This window comes from Rhizopus delemar, genomic scaffold (genome assembly GCF_000149305.1).
Source record: "Rhizopus delemar RA 99-880 supercont3.2 genomic scaffold, whole genome shotgun sequence".
In the NCBI taxonomy this organism is placed as follows: domain Eukaryota; kingdom Fungi; phylum Mucoromycota; class Mucoromycetes; order Mucorales; family Rhizopodaceae; genus Rhizopus; species Rhizopus delemar.
Window position 1 is genome coordinate 4,770,438 of NW_027137828.1, and position 27,065 is coordinate 4,797,502.

General features: G+C 35.2%; 10 protein-coding genes across 10 annotated transcripts; 3 read left to right on the forward strand and 7 right to left on the reverse strand.

The window, feature by feature from the left end:
• Nucleotides 1-95: 95 nt before the first annotated feature.
• On the reverse strand, nt 96-939 carry RO3G_04086 (pyrroline-5-carboxylate reductase; the record flags this gene model as incomplete). The annotated part of the gene is made up of 2 exons (XM_067658676.1): nt 96-358; nt 411-939. The coding sequence occupies 2 exons, from the start codon at nt 937-939 to the stop codon at nt 96-98; spliced, it is 792 nt and encodes a 263-aa protein (XP_067514777.1).
• Nucleotides 940-1,346: 407 nt separating this feature from the next.
• RO3G_04087 (uncharacterized protein) lies at nt 1,347-5,078 on the forward strand (the record flags this gene model as incomplete). The annotated part of the gene is made up of 13 exons (XM_067658677.1): nt 1,347-1,621; nt 1,688-1,811; nt 1,875-1,922; nt 1,978-2,051; nt 2,111-2,279; nt 2,326-2,828; nt 2,927-3,205; nt 3,257-3,749; nt 3,801-3,935; nt 4,121-4,167; nt 4,230-4,303; nt 4,455-4,903; nt 4,956-5,078. 13 exons carry the CDS (start codon nt 1,347-1,349, stop codon nt 5,076-5,078), a joined length of 2,793 nt encoding a protein of 930 aa, XP_067514778.1.
• A 360-nt stretch (nt 5,079-5,438) lies between these two features.
• Nucleotides 5,439-6,414, reverse strand: RO3G_04088 (uncharacterized protein; the record flags this gene model as incomplete). The annotated part of the gene is made up of 3 exons (XM_067658678.1): nt 5,439-5,977; nt 6,039-6,201; nt 6,265-6,414. 3 exons carry the CDS (start codon nt 6,412-6,414, stop codon nt 5,439-5,441), a joined length of 852 nt encoding a protein of 283 aa, XP_067514779.1.
• Nucleotides 6,415-6,917: 503 nt separating this feature from the next.
• On the forward strand, nt 6,918-7,348 carry RO3G_04089 (cytochrome c; the record flags this gene model as incomplete). Its single annotated transcript, XM_067658679.1, has 3 exons — nt 6,918-7,124; nt 7,182-7,280; nt 7,337-7,348. The coding sequence occupies 3 exons, from the start codon at nt 6,918-6,920 to the stop codon at nt 7,346-7,348; spliced, it is 318 nt and encodes a 105-aa protein (XP_067514780.1).
• A 1,554-nt stretch (nt 7,349-8,902) lies between these two features.
• RO3G_04090 (uncharacterized protein) lies at nt 8,903-9,004 on the reverse strand (the record flags this gene model as incomplete). Its single annotated transcript, XM_067658680.1, has 1 exon — nt 8,903-9,004. One exon carries the CDS (start codon nt 9,002-9,004, stop codon nt 8,903-8,905), a length of 102 nt encoding a protein of 33 aa, XP_067514781.1.
• A 327-nt stretch (nt 9,005-9,331) lies between these two features.
• RO3G_04091 (uncharacterized protein) lies at nt 9,332-9,571 on the reverse strand (the record flags this gene model as incomplete). Its single annotated transcript, XM_067658681.1, has 1 exon — nt 9,332-9,571. One exon carries the CDS (start codon nt 9,569-9,571, stop codon nt 9,332-9,334), a length of 240 nt encoding a protein of 79 aa, XP_067514782.1.
• Nucleotides 9,572-11,054: 1,483 nt separating this feature from the next.
• Nucleotides 11,055-12,535, reverse strand: RO3G_04092 (uncharacterized protein; the record flags this gene model as incomplete). The annotated part of the gene is made up of 5 exons (XM_067658682.1): nt 11,055-11,794; nt 11,840-12,198; nt 12,257-12,358; nt 12,412-12,445; nt 12,496-12,535. The coding sequence occupies 5 exons, from the start codon at nt 12,533-12,535 to the stop codon at nt 11,055-11,057; spliced, it is 1,275 nt and encodes a 424-aa protein (XP_067514783.1).
• A 2,610-nt stretch (nt 12,536-15,145) lies between these two features.
• Nucleotides 15,146-17,682, reverse strand: RO3G_04093 (acetyl-coenzyme A synthetase; the record flags this gene model as incomplete). The annotated part of the gene is made up of 8 exons (XM_067658683.1): nt 15,146-15,319; nt 15,369-15,513; nt 15,575-15,648; nt 15,698-15,762; nt 15,811-15,897; nt 15,960-15,990; nt 16,107-16,486; nt 16,545-17,682. 8 exons carry the CDS (start codon nt 17,680-17,682, stop codon nt 15,146-15,148), a joined length of 2,094 nt encoding a protein of 697 aa, XP_067514784.1.
• A 2,157-nt stretch (nt 17,683-19,839) lies between these two features.
• RO3G_04094 (uncharacterized protein) lies at nt 19,840-21,978 on the reverse strand (the record flags this gene model as incomplete). Its single annotated transcript, XM_067658684.1, has 11 exons — nt 19,840-19,940; nt 19,993-20,125; nt 20,172-20,642; nt 20,695-20,806; nt 20,857-21,021; nt 21,078-21,204; nt 21,253-21,462; nt 21,514-21,565; nt 21,615-21,660; nt 21,721-21,802; nt 21,858-21,978. 11 exons carry the CDS (start codon nt 21,976-21,978, stop codon nt 19,840-19,842), a joined length of 1,620 nt encoding a protein of 539 aa, XP_067514785.1.
• A 1,084-nt stretch (nt 21,979-23,062) lies between these two features.
• RO3G_04095 (uncharacterized protein) lies at nt 23,063-25,812 on the forward strand (the record flags this gene model as incomplete). Its single annotated transcript, XM_067658685.1, has 9 exons — nt 23,063-23,065; nt 23,217-23,507; nt 23,566-23,896; nt 23,988-24,070; nt 24,130-24,239; nt 24,291-24,694; nt 24,803-24,896; nt 24,953-25,422; nt 25,622-25,812. 9 exons carry the CDS (start codon nt 23,063-23,065, stop codon nt 25,810-25,812), a joined length of 1,977 nt encoding a protein of 658 aa, XP_067514786.1.
• Nucleotides 25,813-27,065: the final 1,253 nt, after the last annotated feature.

Genomic DNA, 27,065 nt, shown 5'->3' on the forward strand with positions numbered 1-27,065 from the left:
AATAATAACGCTTGGGTTAACATTGCTTTGAATTAAAAGAAAAAAGAAAAGAGAGAAAGAGAGAGAGTGTGTGTGTGCGCGTGTTTGCAATGCTTTTAAACTTTACCAAACTCTTCAGCTAAAGATTTCCCTCGATCTCTGGCAGCAAACACAGCATCTGATACAATTTTTCGAAAATGATTTGATTCGAACGATTTAATAGCTGCTTCCGTTGTACCATTTGGAGAAGTAACTTTACGACGTAATGTACTTAGGTCATCTTGAGATACTTGAGCCATTCGAGCAGCCCCTATACACGTTTGTAATACAAGAGATTTTGCAATTTCAGGTGATAAACCAGCTTCAACAGCAGCATTCTCTACAATACAAATTAAGCAACCTTTCTTATATAGAATGTTTTAATCACTTACGCATTGCTTCCATCATCAGAAAGAAATAAGCAGGTCCACTGCCGCTGATAGCAGTAACTGTATTCATAAGCGATTCATCATTAATCCAAGAAACTTGCTTTGAAATTGATTTCATGATGTTTTCGGTCAAATCTCTTTGTTGGCTATTAACATATTGTGTAGCGTAAAGACCTACTGCGCCTTCACCTATCAAGGCTGGAGTGTTAGGCATACATCTTACAATGGCATGCTTTGTCTTTAAGCATCTGTCAATATCTCTTGTGGTGATACCAGCGATCAATGATATAATTAACGCTGAAGGACCATCAGTAAAAGTTGTAGAGGCGATGACTGAACGTAAAACTTGAGGTTTAACCGCCAAAATGATTACATCTGCACCTTGAACAGCCTTGGTATTATCATTGAAACCAGTGATCTGCGGATACTTTGATTTCAAGTAGTCACGTCTTTTATCTACTGGTTCAGAATAGCGTAAATAAGAAGGAGGGTAGCCAGAGGATTGTAAACCAGATAAGATAGCCTCAGTCATATTTCCCGCACCAATAAATGAAATTACTGGTTTTGGGGTTACTTTGGTTGAAATATGAGATGAAATGGTTTGTAGTCTTGTCAATACAGTCATTATTTAATATTTAAAAAAGAAAAAGAAAAAGGAAGCAAGCCTTTTTTATACGCATTTCTCCAAGTCACATTCATGACTCATCTTCACGACATACTTGCTTATTTTATTAAATAAAAAACTATAGTCTTAATTTAATTGATATACCTGTATTTCTTTTATAATGGAATGCCTAATAGTAAATTTTGTCAACTGTCTCTTCATACTAAGAACTATAATAACACGAGGTGACACTCAATCAATGTAAAGTGACGGCGTGAGATAAATTGCATAAAAAATGTAAGTGTGTTTTTTCTTTTTCTTTTTATTCAACCAGAATGGAACCAATATCACACAATAAACGTCGAGCGAGTGAATCAGAAGCAAGTGAAGCTTTGGCTTTAATTAGTGGACAGCAGATTACACGAATTCCGCCTCCTTTACCATATTTGCCTAGCGATTACCAACCTTCGCCTGATAGTCCAAGAAGAACTGTTGTGTTATCAAAAAGACAACGATCTCTTTCAACAGGCCATTATCTGACTATTGAGCATGAGCCTAGCTCTAGCAATAGTTTTGAACTTGTTCCTTATCGAGAATGGACAGTGATTTCGTAAGAATTGTAAAATGCAATTTTAATAACAAAAAAAGTACTTTGTAAGCTTACACACATATACAGGCAGAATAGCACTAAAGGTCAAGTTGTATTGTATAATCAAGACAGTCAATCAGTTACAGTACAAAGGTTTTCACCTGAAAACACTTTCGTTAGTGAAGCAACAGCGAGTTCTGCAACATTATCAGTAAACCTTTTTCTTTTTTTTTCTTTTTTTTTGTACACGCCATTAACTATGTATAAATAATAGCCTGAAGTAGAAAAGTGTCCTTATTGTCATCGTCCTCTTGAGAAAAGAGTAAGTAAACATGACGGATCCTTTGTTAATGATATATTAAATCATTATGCAAAAGGGTAATGTCCCAGAATACATGGATCAAAATTATTTTCGACTGTTAGCTTCTTCTACTACTACCACTGCAAATAAGTAAGAAAATAGACACCACTTTATATTAGTTTAATCATTAAAGCATTGTTTAACCATAGTTCTCCTATCCAATCACGCTCAAGTACATTCAGTCCTGATCCACATCGATTAGATCCATCATCTATTAATCTCAATGAAAATGCGTTCAATCAAGGCTACTATTCAAAATTCTTTGTTGAATTGAAGAAACTTGGTAAAGGATTTAGAGGAAGTGTGTTTTTATGTGAGGTAAATAAAAATATTTTTTTTTACCATTGTAGTTTGCTTATTATAGATACAGCACATGCTGGATGGTGTCAAGTTGGGCAAATATGCTGTTAAAAAGGTAGCTATCGGCAATAATCATACTTGGTTAGTGAGGATGCTTAGAGAGGTCCATTTACTGGAAAGATTAAGACATCCCAATATTGTGACCTATAAGCACTCTTGGCTCGAGTTTTGTCAATTGAGTCCATTTGGTCCTGAGGTACCTTGCTTATTCATCTTGATGGAGTGTGCCAATGGTGGTAACCTAGAGGAATATTTTGAGCCGTTAGTGACCCCTGTTCCTCCTCCATCTACTACAAAGACGCGCAAAGAATCCAAAAGGGAACGCATCAAAAGACAGCTCAGGGAGCAGGATGTTTTTGAACAAGAAGAGACCACGCTTGCAGGGAAAAGATTACTGACAATGACAGAGATCGGATCCCTCTTTTTAGATATTGTGCAAGGCCTTGCTCATTTACACCAACATAATATAGTACACAGAGATTTGAAACCTCCTAATTTGTTATTACAGTACGATAACAGAAACAGAAATGGATATCATGGCATGTGTGTAGATTTAAAATGAGAGGGAAATTGCTACTTATGCATTATTTAATACTTTCTTGTAGTCCTCGCGTATTGATTTCTGACTTTGGTGAATGTGAAGACTTGGATGGTGAAGACGAAATACCAAGAAATAATCGGACTGGGGCAACAGGCACATTGGAGTTTATGGCACCTGAACATGTACAATTGGATGCAAGAGGCAGAAATACAGTAGACTATTCTCCAAAGGCAGATATGTGGTCCTTGGGTATGGTCTTGTACTATTTGTGTTATTCACGTTTACCCTACAGCAATATTGATGATGTGGACATCCTCAGACAAGAAATTTTGTCATTTCAGGAGTAAGTATCAGTTATCTCAGTATATAGATTTACCATTTTCTTTTCTTGTAGAGTCAACTTTCCAAAATCAAGGCTTGATATGTACAAGCAAGAAAATCCTTTATATTTAGAAGCGTTAAACAACCCTGAAATCGATTCAGATGTACCCAATGAACTCAAGTTATTGATACGATTGCTATTATCCGTGGATCCCTCTAAACGCCCTTCATGCAATGAGATATTAGTTAAGATTAGAGAAAGAACAAGCATGTTTCATTGGAATAACACACCCTCGCCATCAGATACACCATCCGCTGAAAGTGAATCGAGCCGAGTCATTGTTGAAGAACCTGGAGATTTAAAAAAGCGCTCAAGTATAGATAATCATCATTCACCTGCAAATGAAGAAGAAGAGTCAAATACCAGAAAAAGATACAAAGTAGATTCGGATCAGGAACCAGATTTACCTGTTGGGCTCTTGTTGAGTTCATCCAACCCTCCACGTCGCGTTTTAAATGATAAGCAGTATGCTAAGGCATTAAAATCAATCACTGCTGCACTTAAGGTATAAACGGAAGGCATCAATAATCTTTTTATGTGTTAATATATTGATTAGATTGCATCATGCACCTATCCTTGCTCACCTTATGTAACCAAGCCTGTTATTCTTTATCCAGTGGTGTTCCTTGCTACTTTAGACTTTTGGCATGAATCGAATTCACCAAGCTTAATCCTGTTGATATTGCATGTCGTTTGGATTTTATTTACCACTATCTTTACCACAGGTGGTCTTTGTCAAGCATGATGATAAAAATTCACAGCGGAGTCGTGATTGAATTTGTCATAAATCTAAAAAAAAATGTAGCACACGATCCTAAATAAAATAAAGAAAAACAGTGTTTTCTTCTTTGCTTTCTTTCTCTTTCTCTCTTCTAGTCCATGACAAAACCAGTATCTGCTACAGCAGATTTTATTTCTGGAAAGTAAAAAAAGAAAAAAAGAGTCGTGCAATTTCTATTTTAAAAATATAAACTTGCTTTTTTAGTTTTGGTGGTATGGCCAATGTGCTTGTTGGTCAACCTTTAGATACAATCAAAGTAAGGCTTCAATTAGATCAAGGTAAATTTAAAGGTGCTTGGGATTGCACAATCCAAACAATACAAAAAGAAGGTTTCTTGGCGCTTTATAAAGGTAACAAAGTGAAATAGATTAAGAGAAAAAAAGGGGGACTCATCATTTCAAGGTATGGCGAGTCCTTTGATGGGGATAGGTGCTGTCAATGCTCTTTTGTTTGCATCCAATTCCATGATCAAGAATCAATTCAAAAAGGAAGGTAAATTACTGTCCTTGGACAAGATAGCTATATCGGGTGCAGGCGCAGGTATCGTCAACAGTATCTTGGCCTCACCTGTAGAATTACTGAAGATCAAGCTACAAGCACAATATGAACAAAAGAAATTCAATGGTCCTGTGGATTGTGCCAAGTATCTAATTCGGCGTGATGGTCTAGCGCACGGCTTATTTCGAGGTATGTGGGCCACGATCATCCGAGAGATACCAGCCTATGCTGGGTTTTATACTGGATTTGAAGTGGTCAAGAGACAATTGACAGATCAGGAGAAAAGAGAAGCCACTGTATTAGAATTGATGGCTGCAGGAGCAGTGGGTGGCATCGGATACTGGGTGTGTTGTTATCCTTTGGATGTAGTAAAATCTGTGGTAAGAAAAATAATAAATCAACAGGAAACCTTTTATGCAAATATAAAAATAGGTACAAAATCAAACGGAGCCACCCAGAGGATTGTATGTAACAAAGGTATTAAAGCAACTTTATTTACGTGATGGAATAAATGCCTTATTTCGTGGCATAGCACCTACGATATTAAGAAGGTAAAAAGAAAAAAGCCCAAGTTTCATTGATTTTTAATGTTTAATGGATTTTTCAGTATCCCTGCAGCAGGCGCAACATTTACAGCTTATGAATTAAGTATACGTGCATTTGAAGCCAATGGCTGGTAAAGAATCGGAGTTGTCCTGTCAAAAAAAAAAAGGTCTCGCTTTTTATATAAATGCATCTTTATTATCACAAAAAAAACCTATTCCTTCTTTTCGACATTGTCCGATTCATTCGTTTTGTTCTCTTTTAATGCTGCGGAACAAAGCTGAGTTAAACGAGCAAATTTTGAATTTTCATCTTCTTCCTTCTTTGTTGGAGAAGGAGGAGTAGATGTCTGTGTAGCGATTGATTTTACTTTCATGTTGAACTATTTGTATAGATTAGAATAAGATGTGTTATAATTGTAATATATTTACGACTCTGTTGAAGTAATTGATAATGTTGTTGAAAAGGAGATGTTTGAGTACCATGTTCAGAACTTGTATTGGTTTGATTATTATTTTGACTATTTTCGTTTGTGTTTCTAACCAAAACAGGATAAGGAGAATAGATAGGTAATACATACTGCTGTGAAATTATTTGATCTTTTGAGTATGCAGTGGTTGCTGGTGTGCCAGATTCACTCGAGTTCACGGTAGCAGCAGCTGCAGCTGCTGCAGCGGCGGCGGCAGCATCAGCAACACTGTAATAAGTATCATAAGCAGGTTGTCCGTACTGATTCAAATTAGGAGGATAACCAAAAGGAATTCCATTTGTAGAGTTGATAGTAGTGTTACCTGAAGCAGGCGTTGCAGTGCTGGGAGTAGTAGTAGGGGTGTTTTCGTTTGTAGTAGCAGTTTCAGTCACTGTTTGGCTATTGTTATATTCTGGCTTAACTTCAATTTTAACTCCATCAGCTAACAATTCAATGTAAGCACGTCATATAGAATAACGCATTTTATCTTTTTTTTTCTTTACCATTTTGTTTTTGCCTTCTTTTATAAGGTCCACGTTTAATACCCTTTTTACGTTCCTTTCTAACTGAATTGACACAAGTATCTGCGATACCATATTTCATACAACGAGGACAAGGTCTAGCGTCGTCGCATTTTTTGCAAGCCTTTTGACAATTAGCTGCAAACTATTTAATACTAACGCTATATCGTCATCACAGTATTAAATACTTACTACATGCGTTTTTCACCTGTTTACGCTTTATACCATTTCCAAGAGGAGAACTTAAATCCGTTGGCTGAGTGTTTGAAGCGGGTGCAGACGTGCTAGTGGTACTTGTTTCAGCATTAGGAAAAGAAGATGGGTAAGTTGCAGTGTAGTAAACTGTTGTTGCTTGCATATCAAAAAGAGTAAACCAAGTTTCTTTTTTTCAGAGCCAATACCAACAAAAAGAAAAAAGATAGTGTTTCCCCTTTCTTTACAAAAAAAAAAAGTATGAAAGAGAGTGAAAGAGAAAGAAAAGAAGCGGCGACAGAAGCTGACTCATAATTTCGTTTATATAAAAATAAGGAGGGTGTGCGTGTGAGAAACGGTTTTTTTTTCTTTTTCCTTCTTTTTTTGTTAAACCATAACTTTTTATTTTTATTTTTATATTAAAAAAAAATAGCTTGATGAATTAAATAAATTTATTTGTTATCTGATAATTGAAATGTATTGAAGTGTATAAACATATAGATAAGTTAATACGAAATAACAAAAAAAAAAAAACGGAAGTTACCGGTTGGATGCGGTGTCTGAAATAAGAGATGAAGTGTGTGGGGGGGCTTGTAAACATATTTAAATTCAAATTTTTTTGTTTGTTTTTTTTTTTTCTTTCAACCCCCCACTCTACTTATATTAAATATGGCTGAAGGAAACGCTACTGCTGGTGCTAAGCTTTTCAAGACTCGTTGTGCTCAATGTCACACTGTTGAAGAAGGTGGTGCTAACAAGGTTGGTCCTAACCTTCATGGTATCTTTGGCCGTAAGTCTGGTCAAGTTGCTGGTTATGACTACACCGCTGCCAACAAGAACAAGGGTGTCACTTGGGACGAACAAACCCTCTTTGACGTAAGTATATGGATTATATATCTATTTGGATAATTTAATAACAATCATCTTTTTCAGTATCTTGAAAACCCCAAGAAGTACATTCCCGGTACTAAGATGGCTTTTGCTGGTTTCAAGAAGGCCAAGGACCGTTCTGATGTTGTTGCTTACTTAAAGGTAAAATTGGAAATAGAAAATAGAGATTATAACACTAAACGTATATGCTATAATAGGATGCTTGTTAAAGAAATAAAGTATAGTTGCATTAATAAAAAGATGTTTAGAAATCAAGATATCACCATCATACAAAAGCTTTGATCCTGGATTTTTTGATTTTTGAGCAATATATTCTTTTAGAGCTGTTCTATTGTAGATAATGTTACGTTTCCATGTAACATTTGTAATTTCATTGATTTGTGGGCTTTGATGAATTACAGATCTAATAATTACACTCAAAGGAATCAAAATAAGCTTGCATGTATTTTTGTAAGTCGGTATGCCTAATTTGATTGGATCAAATTTGAATTTATCGTTTTCAGGAAACTTTTTTATGAATATAATCAAGATTGTAATGAACGCTGTGTCCTTGAAAAAACTTAGGTGGTAGTTTTATACTAATATTCGATACTTTATAAAAGTAACGTTTTAAAGTATTGTATGTAGCCAATTGTTCTTTCATAATCCTATAAAACTATATTAAACATAATAGTCTACAGATAGTATCAATGGATAGTTGCCATTGACTGATGATACACTCCTATTGTCATTTTTATTTAGTGTGCTTGAGATCATGTTTATTTTTGTAGCAGACAAACAAATTATAGACAACATACAACTGTAATCAAAGTAGTGTTACTTATCACTTTTTGAAATTTCAAATATACACATAATGGATGTTAGCATCAGTTTCGGAAAAAACATAGAAAGATCCTCAGAAACCATCCCCCACAAACCATATAATTTGGTGCTAAAAACAATGTTTAACCAAGGATGTCAAAATACTACGAAAGAGTTTTCAGTGACAGTAAGATATAACAAAATAGTCAGTCTGAAATGAACATGGAAAACACGTCAATAAAGAGTAAAGATTAGCTTGTATGAATATATATTAGGGCGTCATTAAAACGCCTAGCTGTATCAACATAGCTTGATTTCCTGTGGTGCAAACGAAAATGAAATTAGAACCAGCAAAGTAATCATATGATCTTAGTGGTTCTTTGATTGAGAAAGACTGATGCTTGACAGCAGAATTACGAAAGAAATAATCCTACTATAGTTTATAAAGACTTTTTCGAATAAGGAACTGAGTGCGTATGACATTATGACCAACAGTGTCAAGGATTAATTGGCAACACTAAGTCTGTTGGGATCAGTACAATATTCTATATAACATGAACCTTCACATCTAAGCCATACATTTATTTTCATACAAAAGGGATACTGGAGATGCTAGTGAGTTTTACCGATCCTGCAGAGGAATTATAACTTTAGCAAAAGAATTGATGAATTAGACCTTGTTCGTTAGATACACACAGCTGTTTGAGCTCATTATTTATATGATTGATAATGATAATAAGAATGATAAATTATTTTATGGTTTTATAATTAATTGAATGCGATCTTATCTTTTTGTTGTTTGTTTTATTTATTATTCTTCCTTAAAAAACATAATTATTGTGCTATCTTGCTATTACGTCTTAAGAAATCAGTAGGTCCATCATAAGGACGTATCTTTGCACTTGCATTTGTTACGTTATCGATATATGCTTTTTTGGCTTTTATAGAATACAACGTTAACACTAGCACAACTTAATACCAACAATAGTACCTGTAGCAGGATGTTCAAATATAATCAAAGCACGAGTATCTGACAACCATTTAATCTTGTAGCCTCCGCGCATATTTTCATAAGCTCTGAATATGTCATGCAAATGATGAGTTTGAAAAGAAGAAGGAAAGTCATAACAATCTAATATAGTCGTTGGCTCCTCTGGCGGAGGCACTTGTACTATACACAATTATCAGATTAACTCATTTTTATATAATTATTACCTGCAACATTATCAATATAGGGCTCTAATAAACGACTGGCTCTCCTACTTCTTCTTCTATCGTCATCAAATGAACCATATCGATCATATTGCCTTAAAACATTCTCCCAGTCTTCTTGAGGACATTCAGCATCTGAATTATTATCCTTCTATTATATACATGTTATTATCTGTCTCTTAAGTCATCAATTCATAAAAAGAAATGTTACAAACATAATCTAATTCATCAAAGCTGCTGCGGCTCAATCTATTGGTACTAAAACGGCGAGAAGATCTCTTTCCTTCAAACTCACCCGATCTATACTTATTCATGCTGCCTCTTCTAGCAAACATCTCATGCTCTTCGGTACGTCTGTGCATAGGAATATAGGCCGAGAAACTATTACGCTTTTCAATCATGTTGTATTTCTTATCCATTTTATTAATGCAGAAAGAAAGAAAAAAAATGAAACCAAAAAAAAGTTTGAGTCTATTAATTGTAAATTTTGCATAAATTAAGAATTTTCATTTCTTAGACAGTGCATCTAGTCATTGTGTAGTAAAAGTACTTTCTATGCACATTATAAACATTCTCTTCTCCGTCCTCTTCCTACAACGATCCAAGCATGTGATACTATGAAAAGAAAACAACCTAGCATAAAGTATAGCTAATGGATATGTATTAAATTAATACCTTGAACGCAAACATCATCTTTAGGTAAATTATCAAGCACTACAACCTTTGATTGGCTATTGGCAATGCAAATCAAATAAATCCAAAATGAATATATTCATTGAAGCACAAGAACTTCACCAATAACTCTTAAGATACAAGTTATCTGAATACAATTTTGAGTATTTTTTTTTCTCATTAAAGATCACCATCCCAAAGACAGCGAAATCTTTTATTTTCCTTGTATACTCTTAGGTTTATATCAATTATTGTCTTCAATAGCACTTCTGTACAAAACCCTTAGTAGAGTTTCTAGATATAGTTTTTTTTTTTTTTAAAAAAATTTTGCTTGTTAATAAAAATAAAGAGTAACGTCTCGATTCGCTTGTACAGTGCCGTGAGATGAAATAAAATCCGTAGGAAGATGAAGATAGATTTGACGATTAGTGACATTTAAGAGCTTTTTACTTTATCAACAGCTTGTTGTAATTGAAAGACGTTGAATTTAAGATGTCATTATAGACTAGATACTACACAGAGGTTGTTTTTCTGAGTACAAGTAACGTGATTACGTGGATTGTGCGATCAAAGGATTGGATGCTGTCATAAATACTTTCAGACAGATCCATCAGAGCAGGATGTACATTCAGTCCGTCAAATAAAAATAAACAAAAAGCTCAAGCCTTGCTACAAGTTCAGTTGGCTTCAACTGCCCTTGATGTGCCACCGCAAAACAACTTTATATGCTTTTTATAGCTTTTGGTTCCCAAAATTCCTGCATGATTCAGTTCATCAATGGCATTTCTCAGCTTGCTGAGGTTGAATATTCATTTGAAATTGCTCTCAGATGCAGCGAACTGAAAGATAAAAACAGGATATTGATACCAGGTAAGGAAGCGAAGATTAAAAAAAAAAAAAAAAAAAAAAAAAGCTATTAAAGAGAATCTATGAACGTTAAAAAAGGAAACATAAACACACAAGAATATTGTTGTTCAATTTTCTCGAGTTAAAACCAAGTATTCATGACATAGAGATTGATAAACATATGATATCTACTTATACTTAAGAATTAGAGCTTGAAGACAATGAGCAGTAGAAGAAATATGTGGAATCAAAGGATCTTTTATGTATATATTCGTACTATAGTACGTCGCTATTTCTATAATGCGCAGCACTACACTAAACCTCAATAATCCATCATAGAAAATCGATTTTTAAATCAGGTTTCTGCATTGAATGTGTAATTTATTATGAAAAAGGTACTGAAGGAGGAAAAGAAGGAGGAAGGGAAGGGGGTGGTGGCGATGATAAATGATGTTGGCTTTTACCATGAGCATCACGCTGAGTTATACCACGTTGTCCAACATCTGGAACGCCAAACTCGCCTACATCCTCAGTACATGGAGAAGTTGTCATTGAATGACTATATTTTCTTCGTGCTTGCTCTGTCGCAACTGTTGGAATATCGCGTACCTTACGTGCGGGAGAAAGTGGAGGAGGAATGTAGCTCTCTGATGTATAGGAAGGATTTCTTTCAGGGTAGAGTAAGGCCTGTTCTTGGTCAGAAAAATAGGGTGTACAAGGCTTGGAGCATCCCTTTCCAGGGCTACTTTGAGACACAAGGGTATTCATGGAGGGTGCAGTGGACGAAAAGGAGGTGTTCTTTCTATCATTAAATCTTGATTCAGGAGGAATTGGGAGAGGACCAAAGTTGAAAGGGTTTTCATAATTAACTGGATAAGTATTGGTAACACCAGAATGACTCAGAGGGTGGATAGCTTCTTCTTTTACTCCCTTGAGATCCTTTTCATTTGAAATCATTGAGTTTGTTATCACAAGAGTTGTTGTTTGGCCATAAGTGCTGGTGATACCACTTTGATTGTTTAATGTATCATCTGCAAATGGGTCTTCATCGGCAGCAGGGTTTTGTTGCTTTGGATGAAAGATTAAAATCATACAAAACCAAGTAATAACAGCACACATGTTAACTATGTAAAATAAATAAAAGACAGCATCATTCTTAGACAACTTACTGTTGCAAATGAAAAAATCCGCAGAAAATTTGTGAGCGTTCAAATACTTTCTTCCTGTCAATCCATCACAACTAAGAATAGTCAATAAGGTACCGTGTCCAAACAGTACGGTGGATAGGACCAGGTTGATCTCTTGAAAGTAGCGAATTTTTGGAATGATGGACCTACCATTCACTGTATCGCGAGAACTTTTCAGTAATTTTTTAAACCGAAAGTGAGAGACAACACCTAGACACGCGACAATAAAGAGCTCAATACCATACACCATCTCTGGCATGATTTCTTTATAAGTTGGTTCATAAATATCACGAGAAAAGTTGTATTGTAAAACAGGAAAGATGATGAAACTGGTAAAAGTCCTAACAGCAAATATTAGGGGGCAATTAATTGTAAGCAAATGAAAAACTAGGTTATTACCAAAAGATATAAAACATGAACTCTTTACTACTCATAAAACTTGCTCTTGCAACTGAGTTTGCGAGATAATTCCAAAAACATTGAAGTAATACTAAAGTACCACTAAGAAAAATGTATGAGCATTGTTGTATTGGGTTTTATAGTCTGCTACTTACGTTTGTAGTGAAAAGCCAATGCATAAGCTGTATTCTAATGTAAAGGAGTATAAATGAACTTGTTTCTAGTGAAAATGAATGTACCTGTAGGGATAACTAGGCTTTGATCTGCTTTTGTCCACATAATTTCAGGCTTTGTAAAGATATGTCCAAATACATTAGCAAAACCTTCTTCATACTTGATTGTTACAGATGTTATATCTTGTATAATTTGAGTACAGAAATAAGATTAAGCTTTTTCTTTTTCTGGTTACCATAAAATAGCTGAAATGGTATCATAAATAAGACAAGTAAAGTAACAATACTTTTCAATTCGCCTTGTTTTAATCTTTTTGGATGTAAGCAGCTAAAACGGTCTAAAGTCCAAACTCGGTACGTATACCAAGCGAAAAGGTACGCGAATGACACCATTCTTTCTATAATATCAATGAATAACTGGCAAATATTTTTGTGTGTCTTTGCTTTTACGTAAAAAACTAAAGTCGCTCAAGTGTGTCATTAAAAATTATTGTTGTTATTAAAATAAAATGAAATAAAAAAAAAGAAGGATGAACGAGTTATAATATTTTACACCAAGGAAAAATAAATTTTTAAAAGGGACTCAAAGGAGGATAGAGAACTAGAGTATTACTTCATTCAATACACTTTCATGTACATTCAAAGGAGATGTAGGAAGAGGAAGACAATAAAGTTAAGGAGATTCAAAGAAAACCCATTTAATAAAACTTTCCCCTCGTTCGGATAAAGAAAGTAACTTCATCTTTTATTACAGTTGAAAAAAATATCCCTGAATCATGCAACTTTGTTATCCACACTATTGGAATGGGAGACAACCTTTCCTGTCTGATCTCTTCAAAGGATTGTTTTTAACAATTCTTCAAATCATCGTAGCCAGGATTTTCCTTTTTATTAACGTGCCACCAAGCTTAAACCTGAAAAATTTTTGACAATTTTCAAAAGCTATAAACTTTTCCACAAATAATCCAACAATAAAACAAATCCTTAACAATTATTATATAAACCATTCTGAACATTTCTTATGGATTAGATTGTTATTTTTATTAATAATATTTTCTTTTTATATCATTTGAAAACACGCGGTATTTCAAAATTTTAGCTGGCAATCCTTAAGGGAAGACATATATTGAAACAAATTCTTTGTTATACCGTATGGTGCAGGACAGAGAAAATAACAGTCACATATCACGTATTCAATATGAAAGAGCTCGTACTATAACATAGGTTCCTCTTCTCCCTTATTTATACTCTAAAACTATGCCTCCACTTAACGCTAGAAAACGAGCTTATCTTAAAAAACATAGGAATGAGACGAATCAATTTGCCCCTCATTTAAGAGATCAGCTTGAAAACAACAAAAGTACGCTACTTCAAGGGAATAAGTAAAACTTTGGAGGAAAGAAGTCTATGGATTGGACATGATCTGGAAGGTAAGAAATGAAAGGTGCACTGTGGGCTCCAGATCGAGTTAATCCAATTTGCTGCGCTCTCCATTTTTTAAAGAATTGCCCTGATTTTAAAATCAAAAGTCTGTTTTGGAGGAGGTGATCATAAACTCTGTCCACGTTTTTGAGCTGTATCCTAAATACCATTGCGAATGCAATTGGATCGAAATGTACTGGGGTGCAGCAAAAAGAGAAGCTCACTTAAAATGCGATTACTCCTTTAAGTCTCTTGAGAAAAATATCGATTCCTTTTTGAACAAAGCCGGCGATCTAGCACATATACGTAGGTATTTTAGGAGATCAATGGACTTTATTGAAGCTTATAGTCGATGTACTGATGGCAGATAAGTTGTTCAAGAGGTGAAAAAATTTGTAGAGAAAAAGCATTTGTTTCACAGAAAAGTCAGAGTGCCTTCAGATTTGGTATAGCTAACTATTTAATATCATTAAAACTAGGCTTTTTTTTCTTAAAAAAAAAAAAACGTCATTAAGTCCCTCTAATTTTAGGAAATGAACAATGTCTACACTAAATGCCATGAGATGTCTAAAAAAAAATACACCTCATCATGTCCACGATGTCAAGAAAAAAAATTTGAAACAAAATTAAAATTTTTCAGGTTTAAGCTTGGTGGCACGTTATTATTATTATTATTATTCTGATAGCACAAGCGTTCTTACAAATATCATTCTTCATGAGCTCAAAGACTCCTTCTTTATAGAAAATTAGCCAATTTAATTTTATGTAAATAAAGCCAGGTTATCTTTCTTTGAAAAACGGGTCCATTTTTTCCCTTAAAAGGTCATGAAAGAAGGAGAAAGTAATGCCTAGTTTCTAGTGGAATGTTGTAGAAAAGATGCATTAAAGGCATTCTTATTCAAATAGTATCAGACAAAATGTGACTATTGAATTATTCATGTTCAAGGGACAAAAAGAAAGCTTTAAGCTCACAGTTGGTACGTGCTTTTTAAGGACTTGATACTAATTAAAAAGTATTTTAAAGATAGAAAAAAAGAGGTGTTAATAGAGAGGAAGAATATCGCGAAAAAATCTTGTTCATTCTTTTATAATTCGCTGTACTTTCGGATCAAAGTGATCTCTGTTGACCAAAGTTCTGCTTTCGCTTTTTTTTTTAAAAAAAAATTGATGAACAGCAATTGGAATGTTGTCTCTTCTCCTTACTTCTTATGTCATTCATAATCATTGCTCAAAGGGGTACTAAAGTAGAAAAAAAAAAAAAAAAAAAAAAAAAAAAAAAAAAAAAAAAAAGGCTTTATTGTTCTTTTTGTTGAAAATACTTTTTCAATTCATCTAAAGCTCTTGAACGGTGAGAGATTGAATTTTTAATACTCTTATCTAATTCTGCATAAGTTTGCTCATATCCATCAGGTTGAAAGACGCTATCCCAACCAAAAGTAGTAGGTCCTCGAGAAGGAACAATCTTACCCTACAAACAAAATGAGTCCTATATCTAGCTTGACAATCATGTTGCTTACAGGCGTTTTTCCTTCAAAAATAACAGGTTCATGACCAGGTCCTTCGCAATAACCAAAAGTGCAAAGGGCAAAAGCAGATTTATCATCAAATCCTGCAAGCATCTTATTGAGACCGTCATGTCCAAGAGAGCTCAAGAACCATTTACTATAAAGTTGCATATCAGCTTAACTTTCGTCCCAAGAAAAAAAAAAAAAAAACTCTTTACATATAAGGACCAGGTAAGCCATTCATGGCATTAAAACATAAAGATGTATCTTCTGTAATACAAGGACCATTTAGCTATACGTAGAGTGTTAGCCAAGTCTACAAAAGGTATGTCTATCCTTACTGTTTCAGCAGCAATCTTGCACTTTTGTTTAGCAATTTCCTGGGTTTCTCCTTGAAGTTCGGGTACTAGTATAAATTTTAGTTTACACGCGCTTTTTAACTATGAATGCTTACAATCTAGATTGTGAGATTCGACATCGATGACACCTTTCAAAATAGCTTGTACTTCAGCCAATTTGTTTTTATTGCCAGTGACAAATACTAAGCAGACAAACAAGAGTCAGTTTTGAATAAAAAGAAGATTTATTAGAAAGATAAAATACCAAGTTTAGGTAATTGCTGTGCACTCATAATCTACTTTTTGATTGGGGATTTTTTTTTTAAAAAAAAAGAGGCTCAAAAAGAGAGGGGGTGACAGTTCGCTTATTTATTTTTCCTTTCTCAAAATAATTTTATTTTCCATAGTTTACGTGTTTGACTAATTCATTTAGAACAGAATGATCTGCCAGAGCAGAGATATCACCCAGTGAATCTTGCTCTTTATTGATAACTTTTTGAAGAATACGACGCATAATTTTACCAGAACGGGTCCTTGGTAAGTCATTGGTGACATAGATACGCTTCGGTGTAGCAAAGGAACCAATCACTTTACGCACTTGCAAGGCCAGCTCCTTCTCAAGTCCTTTGGAATCATCAAGATTGGACTTCAAAATAACAAATGCATGGATACATTGGCCAGTCAAATCATCATGACCACCTACAACAGCTGTTTCGGCTACAGATGGATGAAGGCTCAAGGCAGACTCGATTTCTACTGTAGAAAGACGATGGCCGGAGACATTGATGATATCTAAAGAGAAAGAGAGAAGAATTAGGAAAGTCATCATTTTGTGTTGTATTATTTTTACCATCCACACGCCCATTAATCCAAATATAACCGTCTTTATCACGTGTAGCTCCATCACCCGTGAAATAATAACCTTTGTAGGGGTTCAAATAGGTATTAAGGTATCGATCATGATTTCTATAAACACTACGAGCCATCGAGGGCCAAGGCTGAGAGATAGCCAAGACACCAGTGACATCATTTCCTTTCAATTCAGCTCCTGTGGTTAGATCCAAAAGGACAGGTTTGATGCCAAAAAAGGGGAATGTGGCTGAACCTGGCTTGGTCGCTGTGGCTCCAGGTAAAGGTGTGATGATGATAGAACCTGTTTCGGTTTGCCAGTAAGTATCCACCACCGCACACTGTCCTTGGCCTATCTTTTGGTAATACCACTCCCAAGTCTCCGGATTGATCGGCTCACCTACCGAACCAATGACACGGAGGGAAGAAAGGTCACACTTGTCAATCCATTGATCTCCCAATCGACGAAGGGCACGGATGGCTGTCGGAGCCGTATAAAACTGAGTAATCTTGTGGTTCTCGACCATTTGCCAGAAACGAGAAGGGGTGGGATAAGTAGGCGTGGATTCGAATAAAACAGTGGTGGCACCTAGACAAAGTGGGCCGTAAACAATGTAAGTGTGACCTATGATCCATCCGATATCAGCTATACAAGCATAAACATCGTCTTCATGATAGTCAAAGATATATTTCACAGTTGCTGCTGCTCCAAGGAGGTAACCAGCCGTAGCATGGATCATACCCTTGGCTATACCTGTTGACCCTGATGTGTGAAGCAAAAAGAGAGGATGTTCTGCATTGACTGCTATTGGAGGACAGTAGGGGCGAGCCTTGGCTAGCTCTTCATGCCACCAAAGATCTCGACCAGGAGTCAGTGGTATATTCAGCCCAGTACGACGTAAAATCAGGACGTGTTCAATCGTGGGAGTGTTTTTGAGAGCTTCATCCACGATATGCTTTATTGCAATGTTTTTGCCTCCTCGACGGCCTTCATCGGCAGTCAAGATTATGCGAGCACCACAATCATTAATGCGATCACGAAGAGACTCGAAAGAAAAACCAGCAAAGATGACAGAATGAACTACGCCTAGGCGAGCACAGGCAATCATGGCATAAATAGCCTCGGGTACCATTGGCATATATATGGCCACAGTATCCCCTTTTTGAACATTCAATGATTTGAGTACATTTGCAACGCGACATACTTCTTGTAATAATTCGCGATAGCTAATTTTATGGACATTGCCTGGTTCATCTCCCTCATGTATGATAGCAATCTAATTGATGGTTATGTGAGAAAAGGATTACTTTGGTTTAAATATAGTTGCAAAGTAACCTTATTTGGTGTTTTTAATGCATGCCGATCCACACAATTAAATGAAGCATTTAGCTCACCTTCCAAAAACCAAGCAACATCACCATTGCTTAAACTTCCACTCAATACTGTTTCAAATGGTTTTGTCCAATGTAATAACTCCTTGGCAAGCTAAGTACAAGGATAATCAGTTTATAAACGCGTACTTTTTTGTTATATTTTACATTGCCAAAGAACTTGCTTGGATTATCTACACTTTCTTGCCATTTTTGTTTATATCCTTCAAAACTTGAAATAAAAGGTTTAGGAAGCTTTTTATCAGTTAATAATCTTTGCGGAACAGGATAAATAGTATTTTCTATAGCATTTGTCATAATAAAAACTAGAAGGAATAAAATAAAAAGCACACACTATTTATACTTTTCTCCTTTCTTATATTAGTGAGAAGGTCACATGAATCATGCAGCGTGAGTCTGTCTTACGGATATGTTTTAGCGCAGTGACCATTCTAATTCGAAAAGAGAAGGGAATCTCGCTTCAAACTAAAGATTGCACTGCATTTATTAATCAACTTTGTGTCACCATCAACTATTTTTTTCCCCACAAAAATATTGTTACAAAACAAATTATGGATTTTTTACTCTTGAATAATTCTGAGATGCAGATTGACGGAGAATTTGAATAGAATATACGATGATGCCATTTCATTCGAATTGATCCCTAATAGTCGGAATCAGGGTTAAAAAGATAATCCTAAAGACATAACACACAAAAAAAAAAAAAGATTATAAACAAATGAATATTTCATGTTTTCAAATAGTATTATTATCTAAGATGAATAAATGCGTTTAACCTTCTGAGCTCAATATTAATGATAATAATCTTAGCAAAAATAAAATACTTGACAGAAAAAATTGAAAGGGCTTGCATTGGAAATGTTTATGATATCTTCAGCTTAAGTCACACAAAGCCCAGCAGCTGCCGATAGGATGTCTAGTATTGTTGGAAGCATAGCACAGAGCTGGGCTAAAAAGTTAAGGGAGAATCTTGAATGGGATACTTGTGAGAATCTGACTAACAAAATTAGCCAGTTTCAAGAAGACTGTAGAGGTTGTCTAAAGGATTTCTTTGATAAGAATGCATTAGACATCATCAGAGATACTGTCGATAATTTAACTGAAGCATTCAAAGGACTCGGATGGAAAAATACTGTGAGGGTATTTCGTTTCAAATGGATATAGCGTACCGATCAAGAGATCAACTGTTCGTTCTGCTCAAGCAGTATCATATACAATTCTGGATGCAATTTACGCAATACGTGTAGTAAGCATTGAAATAAGAATATTATGAGCCAAAAAAAATAAATAAATAAAGATAAAAGTAATCAGATCATGTAAAAGAAAGCGAACCTAGAGATCGATTACCTAAAGGAGCTGTAATTAGTTATTAGATTCTATTCATATCCTATATATTGAGTTGTATAAATAGATTTCCTGAATTAAAAGGCTTTTATTTGAGAATGGATAACACACCTATACATACTGCTGATAAAATTGAAGAAATAATTACAGGTAGAGGTCATCCCTGCGCTTATCTCTCTCCCTATTCACCAGAATTCAATTCTATCAAACAATTTTGGTCTATACTTAAAACCAAAATAAGACATAGCCAGTTTGATGACAGGGAAGTTTGAGAAAGAGAAAGAAAAAAAATTTGACTAATGAGTCTAGATAATAAACCGTACTAAAAGTTCGAACAGTAAAAGATTTTAATCTAATGAAAAGTTTGTTCCCACAAAGTGGAGATGGCAAAGTTACGCAAGTTGGAAATGAAAACATTGTAAATTGGTACTCTTAAGCAGTGTAAAATATTACCTCCTTTTTTGGCTTTTTTTAATTTTTTTTATAAAGCAAATAACAATATAAACTCTTCTACATCACACAGGTTTTAAACTTTGTTTTTTCCCTTCTTATATAAACACTTATGGGCCTAAAGGCTCATAACTCCAGATACGTGCACGATTATCACCAGAACCGGTAGCAAACATTGGCTTATGACCAGGACTTGTTGCAACAGAAATAACTATCAAAAAGAGATGATTACTGTCGTTCTTTTACCATTTACTTTTTCTTACCAGAATTCTTATGACCTTGAAGCATGAACTGTGTTTGACCTGTGCGTGGATCCCAAAATTGCACACCACGATCTTTTGAACCTGATACGATCCAATTACCATCAGATGTTGTTGCTACTGATAACACAAAATCCTATAAACTTATGAGTAATAATCCATTTATTCTCCTTTTTACTTACTTTATGACCAGAAAATACTTGAATACAAGCATTTTTATTACGCTCATAGCCTCTTTCACCTGCACCCAGTTGCCACATACGCAACGTTTTATCCAAACTTCCACTCACCAATGTCTTCCCATCCGGCATAAATGCAACAGAATAAACACTATCTTTATGACCCTCTAAGCGTTCCAACAATTGGCCTGTATGCGCGTCCCAGACACGTACGACTTTATCCAAACTACCAGCAGCCACAAGACGGCTGTCTGGAGAGGTAGCCACACTGGTTACGCCCAAATCTTGCTGATCGACATCATTGATGCGAAGCTCATGTAAGCAGCGTAATGACTGCCAATCCCAAATACGAGCTGTACGATCGCCTGATCCAGAAACAAGGATACGCCCATCACGACTGAATTCTAATGAATAAATATCCTGTTCATGTCCAGTCAATACACCACGGATACGTTTCTTTGCAATATCCCAAATCTAAACAAGAATAAATGAATCCCACATGTTTTGTATGTGTAAGACGACATACCCTGATTTGTTTGTCTTCAGCGCCTGTTGCCAAATATTTTCCATCAGGGCTAAAACTAACAGAACGAATATACAAATCGCCTTCACGCCCAGCATTTTCATCTTGAAGAACACTAAAAGTAATTGAATACAAAGAATACATAAAAAAACTTTGTAAACTTACGCAACACGAGTAGAAGTGACCGTATCATAGATGTAGGTTGCTTGATTACAGCCAGCAGCAAGAAAGCGACCATCAGCACTGAATTTGACACAGCAAACAACACTACCATGATCAAATGTATGTAAGAGATCTACCTTGAGATAACGGGTCGCTTTAGGATTAAATCTATTATAAATGTTAACCACCACGTAATAGAGCAATATTATTATTATAGACGTTACAATGCAAACCAGTCTTGACCTTCTACTTTCATATTTGCAGGTACGTTTTCAGGATTGATATCACCCAATGGCTCATTGGGTGTCTGAGGTCCAGCCCCACCTTTTACAAGATTGGCTCCTCTAGTCACTATATATCATGTTTAAAAAAAAAAATAAGATGATATGCAACGCCTACATTGTGATGATGGAGGAGGAGCATTAGAAGGAAGAGGTGATCCACCGTTCATATAAGGTGTTCCAGACGAAGGATGAGGAGGAGGAGGTGCTGAAGAAGAATTGGGTGGTGCATGAGTAGGCGGTGGTCCTACTGGATAACCAGAATGATGCACAGGAGGCTTTGTATCCATTAACGGTGGAGGTGGTTGTTGCTGATATCCGCTTGGACCTACACTAAAAAGTGAATTTTTTTTCTTTCTCCTTTATTTTGTTGTTATACCTCCATATGCTGCAGGTGGGGGTGCTGCTCCACCATGTTGAGACTGTTGCGCCTTTTTTATAAGCTTTTTATTTTTTTTAATTTCTTTTTTTTTTCCTTACATGTTGTTCAAGTTGCTGACGAAGACGAGCAATTTCGTCTTCATATCTAAACAAGAAATAAAAAGTTAATTTAAGGAACATGTTTAAATGATTTCAAATTGTTTACTGTTTCTTGATCATTTGTTGTGTTCTTTCAAGTTCCATCAAATTTTGTTGAAACATATTCATTTCTTGGATTTGACTGTTCACTATACAATAACACGGTTATAAATAAAAATCCTTTTCTTTTTTATTATTTCTTACTTTTAAGCTCATATTCGTCTCTTTGACTTTTACAGACCATAACTTCTTGAGCAAGTTGATCGTATTCATTTTTAACAGCATCTAATAGCTCCATAAGACGACTGGGTGTAGGCGGACCCATAGGTCTATGATTGTAAACAGACATGATATCCCTTTTGGAAAAAGAGAGAAAAAGAAAAAAAAAATTCACGAACCGATCTTTAAAAGTGCCGGTTAAAAAAAACATAATTGTTACACAAATCATTACATGTGTTTACTTGTCACAACTATTTACTTCATGAACTCTGACACACATACACGAAATTAGATAGTCACTACTCTGTTACTTTGATGAGCCTTAGGAATAATTTTATGTAGGAGATTCATGGTAGGTGTAGCACAAGTTACTTTGCTTTTAGCCACAACAAATATTTTTACAAGTTTGGTTGAATTAAAAAAAAGCCGCTTACTCGTACAAAATCATGAATAAAAAAATGGAAAGATTTTAGCCTTATTATTTTGGCTACATCATCTATCTTTTGTTGTGCGAAAATGAAAAAAAAAAAAAAAAAAAAAATACAAAACGTATGTAAATTAAGTAGTGTGAGTGTGGTATGGCAATCCATGCCAATTTGAGAAAGGATCCTCTATTTGGATATAAAAAATAAGGGAAAGGACTGCCAAAAGAGAACAGCTAGAAAAGGAGAACCCTGAAGAACCTAAGGCAGGTCAGAAATTTAGGATAAGTTCAGGTTAATCTTATCTCAATGCTGATGTTTAATAAGATGGCTAAAGGTAAAGCGAGAGACCATACCTTCTAAGGGGCATGTCAATGAACGAAACAAGTTCCAACAAATAGTCCTTAGAAAATATTGAATTGTAAATCAATTACTTACCGTGACGAGATCCTGTGATGATATATTCAAAGAAAGGTTTACCTAAAAAAGTGAGGAATAAAACCATAGACTTTTAAGGCTTTTTCATCGATGAAAGCTTCGGAAAAACTAAATGAGCAGAAATATTCACACCATAGCATTCCTATAAATCTTAATGTATGAAAGGGTGGCAAGCTAAAGATTATGATTGGCTATTTCGCCCTGTCATTGCAAATCATCTATAAAGAAAAAAAATGTGCAGCGATGTCTGAGTTATAAAAGCTCAGCAAGCATAATCTAGACGCGTAGCAAACTAACTATTTTTTTTTCCTCTCTTTCTTTTTCATTCCCATGGTTTGTTCACACATTCAAAGCGCTTCATTAAACTTGCCTTCTGCTTATACACAAATACATAAAGAAGAATGCACTCAATGCTTCGATAACCAGGTTTTTTAACATAGTATTTTATTACGCGAAAAAGGTATTAAGATTTTTTTTCGTTTAGGATGGACCTGAAGGCATCGATGTATGTTTAACTTGTTTCAATGGTGCATGTCTTTCCAATGAAAGAAATCATGCCTTGAATCATTATCAACTCTTTGGACATGCTCTGACAGTGAACATTCGTCGTATTGTCGTTAATCAGAATAAGAGATTAGATAATGGAAGTCCACCACAAAAGATGAGTAAGCTCGCCATTGATCCTTCAGCTGAAGAACCTCAATACGAATATCAAGCAAAAATACGCTGTTATGCATGTGAAGGCCAAGAAGCTTCAAGAGAAAGCACGCCTGAGGTAAAATAAATGGTGCATGTACGCATACAAAAGCATGTTATTAAACTTTGTGATAAAGTTGAAATCGATTGTAGACGCCATTTTATCTGCTTTATCTTCCGCCAAACAATCTGAAGTGAAAGCTTGGGAAGAAGTGATCACACCTTGTGAACACACACTTTGTCTTTCTCAAGAACCGCCCAAGAAATTAGAAGGACAAGACTTGGCACACTGTGCTGATTGTGACTTGAAAGAAAATTTATGGTTATGTTTGGTATGCGGTAATTTAGGTTGTGGAAGAAGACATTATGATGGCTCTGGAGGAAACAATCATGCTATTGATCATTTTCAAAAGACCGGACATGGAGTCAATGTGAAGATGGGTACAATCACACCTGAAGGAACAGCGGGTAAAAAAAGAATTGTAAGTTTTTTATTTTAGTTTATTAATAAGAAATGAGGTAGATATTTATTGCTATAGCTGTGATGATGCTAAATTAGATCATGACTTGGCTACACACCTTGCAAACTGGGGTATTAATGTATCGCATCAATTAAAAACAGAAAAGAGTATGACTGAATTAGTAAGGAGACACATTAAGCAATAATCATGACCTTTTTTTTTTTACTATTATTACTGTAGCAATTGGAGCAAAATTTGAAATTTGATTTCAGTATGACCACTGAAGATGGTAAGCAATTAGAACCAAAATTTGGCGCAGGCTACACTGGTCTTAAAAATTTAGGCAACAGGTGAGTGGGATATGCCGATTCTTAACATATTTATTTATATCCCTGATGTAGTTGTTATATGGCTTCTGTTCTTCAATCCATCTTCAACATTGAAAAGTTTCAGAATAGATATAACAATGAACTCAAGGATCACGCTAAGACATGCACAAACGAACCTGCTAACTGTTGGTACTGCCAACTCCATAAGTTAGCCGACGGTATATTATCAGGAAGATACTCTCAACCCAAGATCAATGATGATAATGTACAATACCAAGAGGGTATTGCACCAGGTATGTTCAAGGCACTTGTTGGTAAAGGGCATGAGGAGTTTTCAACCATGCGACAGCAAGATGCATTTGAATTTTTCCAGTATCTTTGTAAGACAATACGACAAAAGGAACACGCTTCCAGTAGCAACGATCCTACGAAATTATTTGATTTTATGATTGAACAGCGCCTTCAGTGCCATAAATGTAAAAAAGTCAAGTATCAAAAACATGAGACGAGTGGTATTTCTGTGAATGTACCCGCCCTAAAGTTAAAGGAAGACAATGGTGAGGGACAAGAAACTTATAAATCAGTGAGCTTTTATGAATGCTTGGATATGTTCATTGCTGACGAAACTGTCGAAGGATATGATTGTCCAAATTGCAAAGAAAAGACAACGACAATTAGGTTAAGAAAAAAAAAAGTATTATATGATGATATTATTTATCAATGATATTATTTAGATCAGTCAAATTTAGTACTTTTCCCGAAATACTTGTTATCAATCCCCGTCGTTTTGCTTTCATTAACTGGGTGCCTCAGAAACTTTCAATTAGCATTGAATTTCCTCAAGGACCCATTGAATTGGACAAATACGTCAGCCAAGGTCAGCAACCCGGAGAAGAATTACTACCTGAAGAATCATCATCTACCACGGAGAGTATTGCATTTAATCAAGATGATATTGAGCAATTAATGGCTATGGGCTTTTCAGAAAACCGTTGTAAGCGCGCTCTACTGAACACAGGTCATAACGGTGCAGAAGTTGCTATGAATTGGATGTTTGAGCATATGGAGGATCCAGATATTGATGATCCATTGCCCACAGAAAGTAGCGGCCAGACTGAAAGCCCTGCAGAGAATCAAATTCTGATGTTGCAAGACATGGGATTTACTGCTGCTCAAGCAAAAAAGGCCTTGCGTGAAACAGTGAGTGAATTAAAAAATATTTTTCGGTGTATCTTACGATAAGAGTTAGAACAATAACACAGAGCGAGCATTAGACTGGTTGTTTAGTCATCCAGAAGACAATGGACAAGATGAAACTACTACAGTAAATCCTCAAGAAGTTGGCAGTGAGTTTACTATTACAACTATTGTTCTTTTTTTTTCCTAATGAAATTCTGAAATAGGTGCTACGCCACCCTTTAACTATCAATTGGATTCATTTGTATCACACAAGGGTACTTCTGTTCATTGTGGTCATTACGTATCGCATGTGTATAAAAATAACGAATGGGTTTTATTCAATGATAACAAGGTTGCTGTTACACCTAATCCACCCGTTGGGGAAGCCTATTTATATTTCTTAAGACAATTATAATAATTATAAAAGTGAAGGAGATGGTAAATCTATAAATGAAACTCTAGGAAATAAGCCAAGATACTTTACAGTTGAATAAAAAAGTTAGTTCCTTTTTTTTAAAAAAAAAAAAAAAAAAAAAAAACAAAAAAAGCTTTCTTACCAAAATGGCCCAACCCAAGATACCAAAAAGCGTACCAGACAAGATTTCATAATGCCCATGAAAATAAAGACCTGTTTGAAAAAGCATAAACCACCATATGGCAGAAATAACCAAGATAGCCACTATTGAAAGGTATTGAACTTTGCTTCGCTTTTTGATAAGAAGGAATTGATCAAAAGAATAAAACATCCAAGAAAGTTCTTCCCAAAAAAAGAGACTGGCATGAATCAGAAGTACACAGTGACCAGAGACATCATGACCCCCTATCCATTGACCACCTAAGCGTCTACAGACCTGCTGTTCAAATACGTTGGCTAATTTGACATTGACCTCAACGTCTTGCAGTAATGATGAGCATTTGCCTCCCGTTAACACATAGATCCGGTCAATTGCACTTGGACCCAACAACCATTGCGTCATAAGGTACCAATACATTGTAACAAATACATATCTACAAGCGCCATTGATGAACTGTCGAATGTCTTTTCTGGACTGCACAAGAAACAGATAGCTGAAATAAACAAGTGTGACCCAAAACCAACCAATTTTCACAAAATAGACATTCAAGATGTTGCGTTTATTACTAAAATAGGTCTCTGGTGGATTTCCAAGTATTGAATAAAGAAATGCGATAAGTGCTGTAGCTGGGTATAGTATTAAAGAAACTCGCTGATGAGGCTTTAAGTATTTGTTTAAAAAATCCATGAAAAAAAAAAAATGAAAAAAAAAAAATGAAAAAAAAACATGGAAGATGGGGATTATGTAAGAATTTAAAGCACCGTATAAGTCAGCATGTGATAAAAGAAATGGAATAAAAGTATGGTTATTCATCTATCTCTTTCTAGTTTCATTAATTTCAGTAAGATATACATAGAATTCAATTAGATTTTGAAACATTGAATGCCTCAACGTTGTATTTAAAAGCAAAAAACTAAACTTTGAATGTCACTTGTTTACGTGTCGCATTAATATACCATACACAGAGATCGCCCATTATAATTTTAAAAAAAAGCTTACTATAAAAAGCGAAAGCAGATTACTTTATTTGTAAGAAGGAGAAATTACGAGTGGCTAATCAAAATTTACTTGAAATGGAAATTTCTTCTCAAAA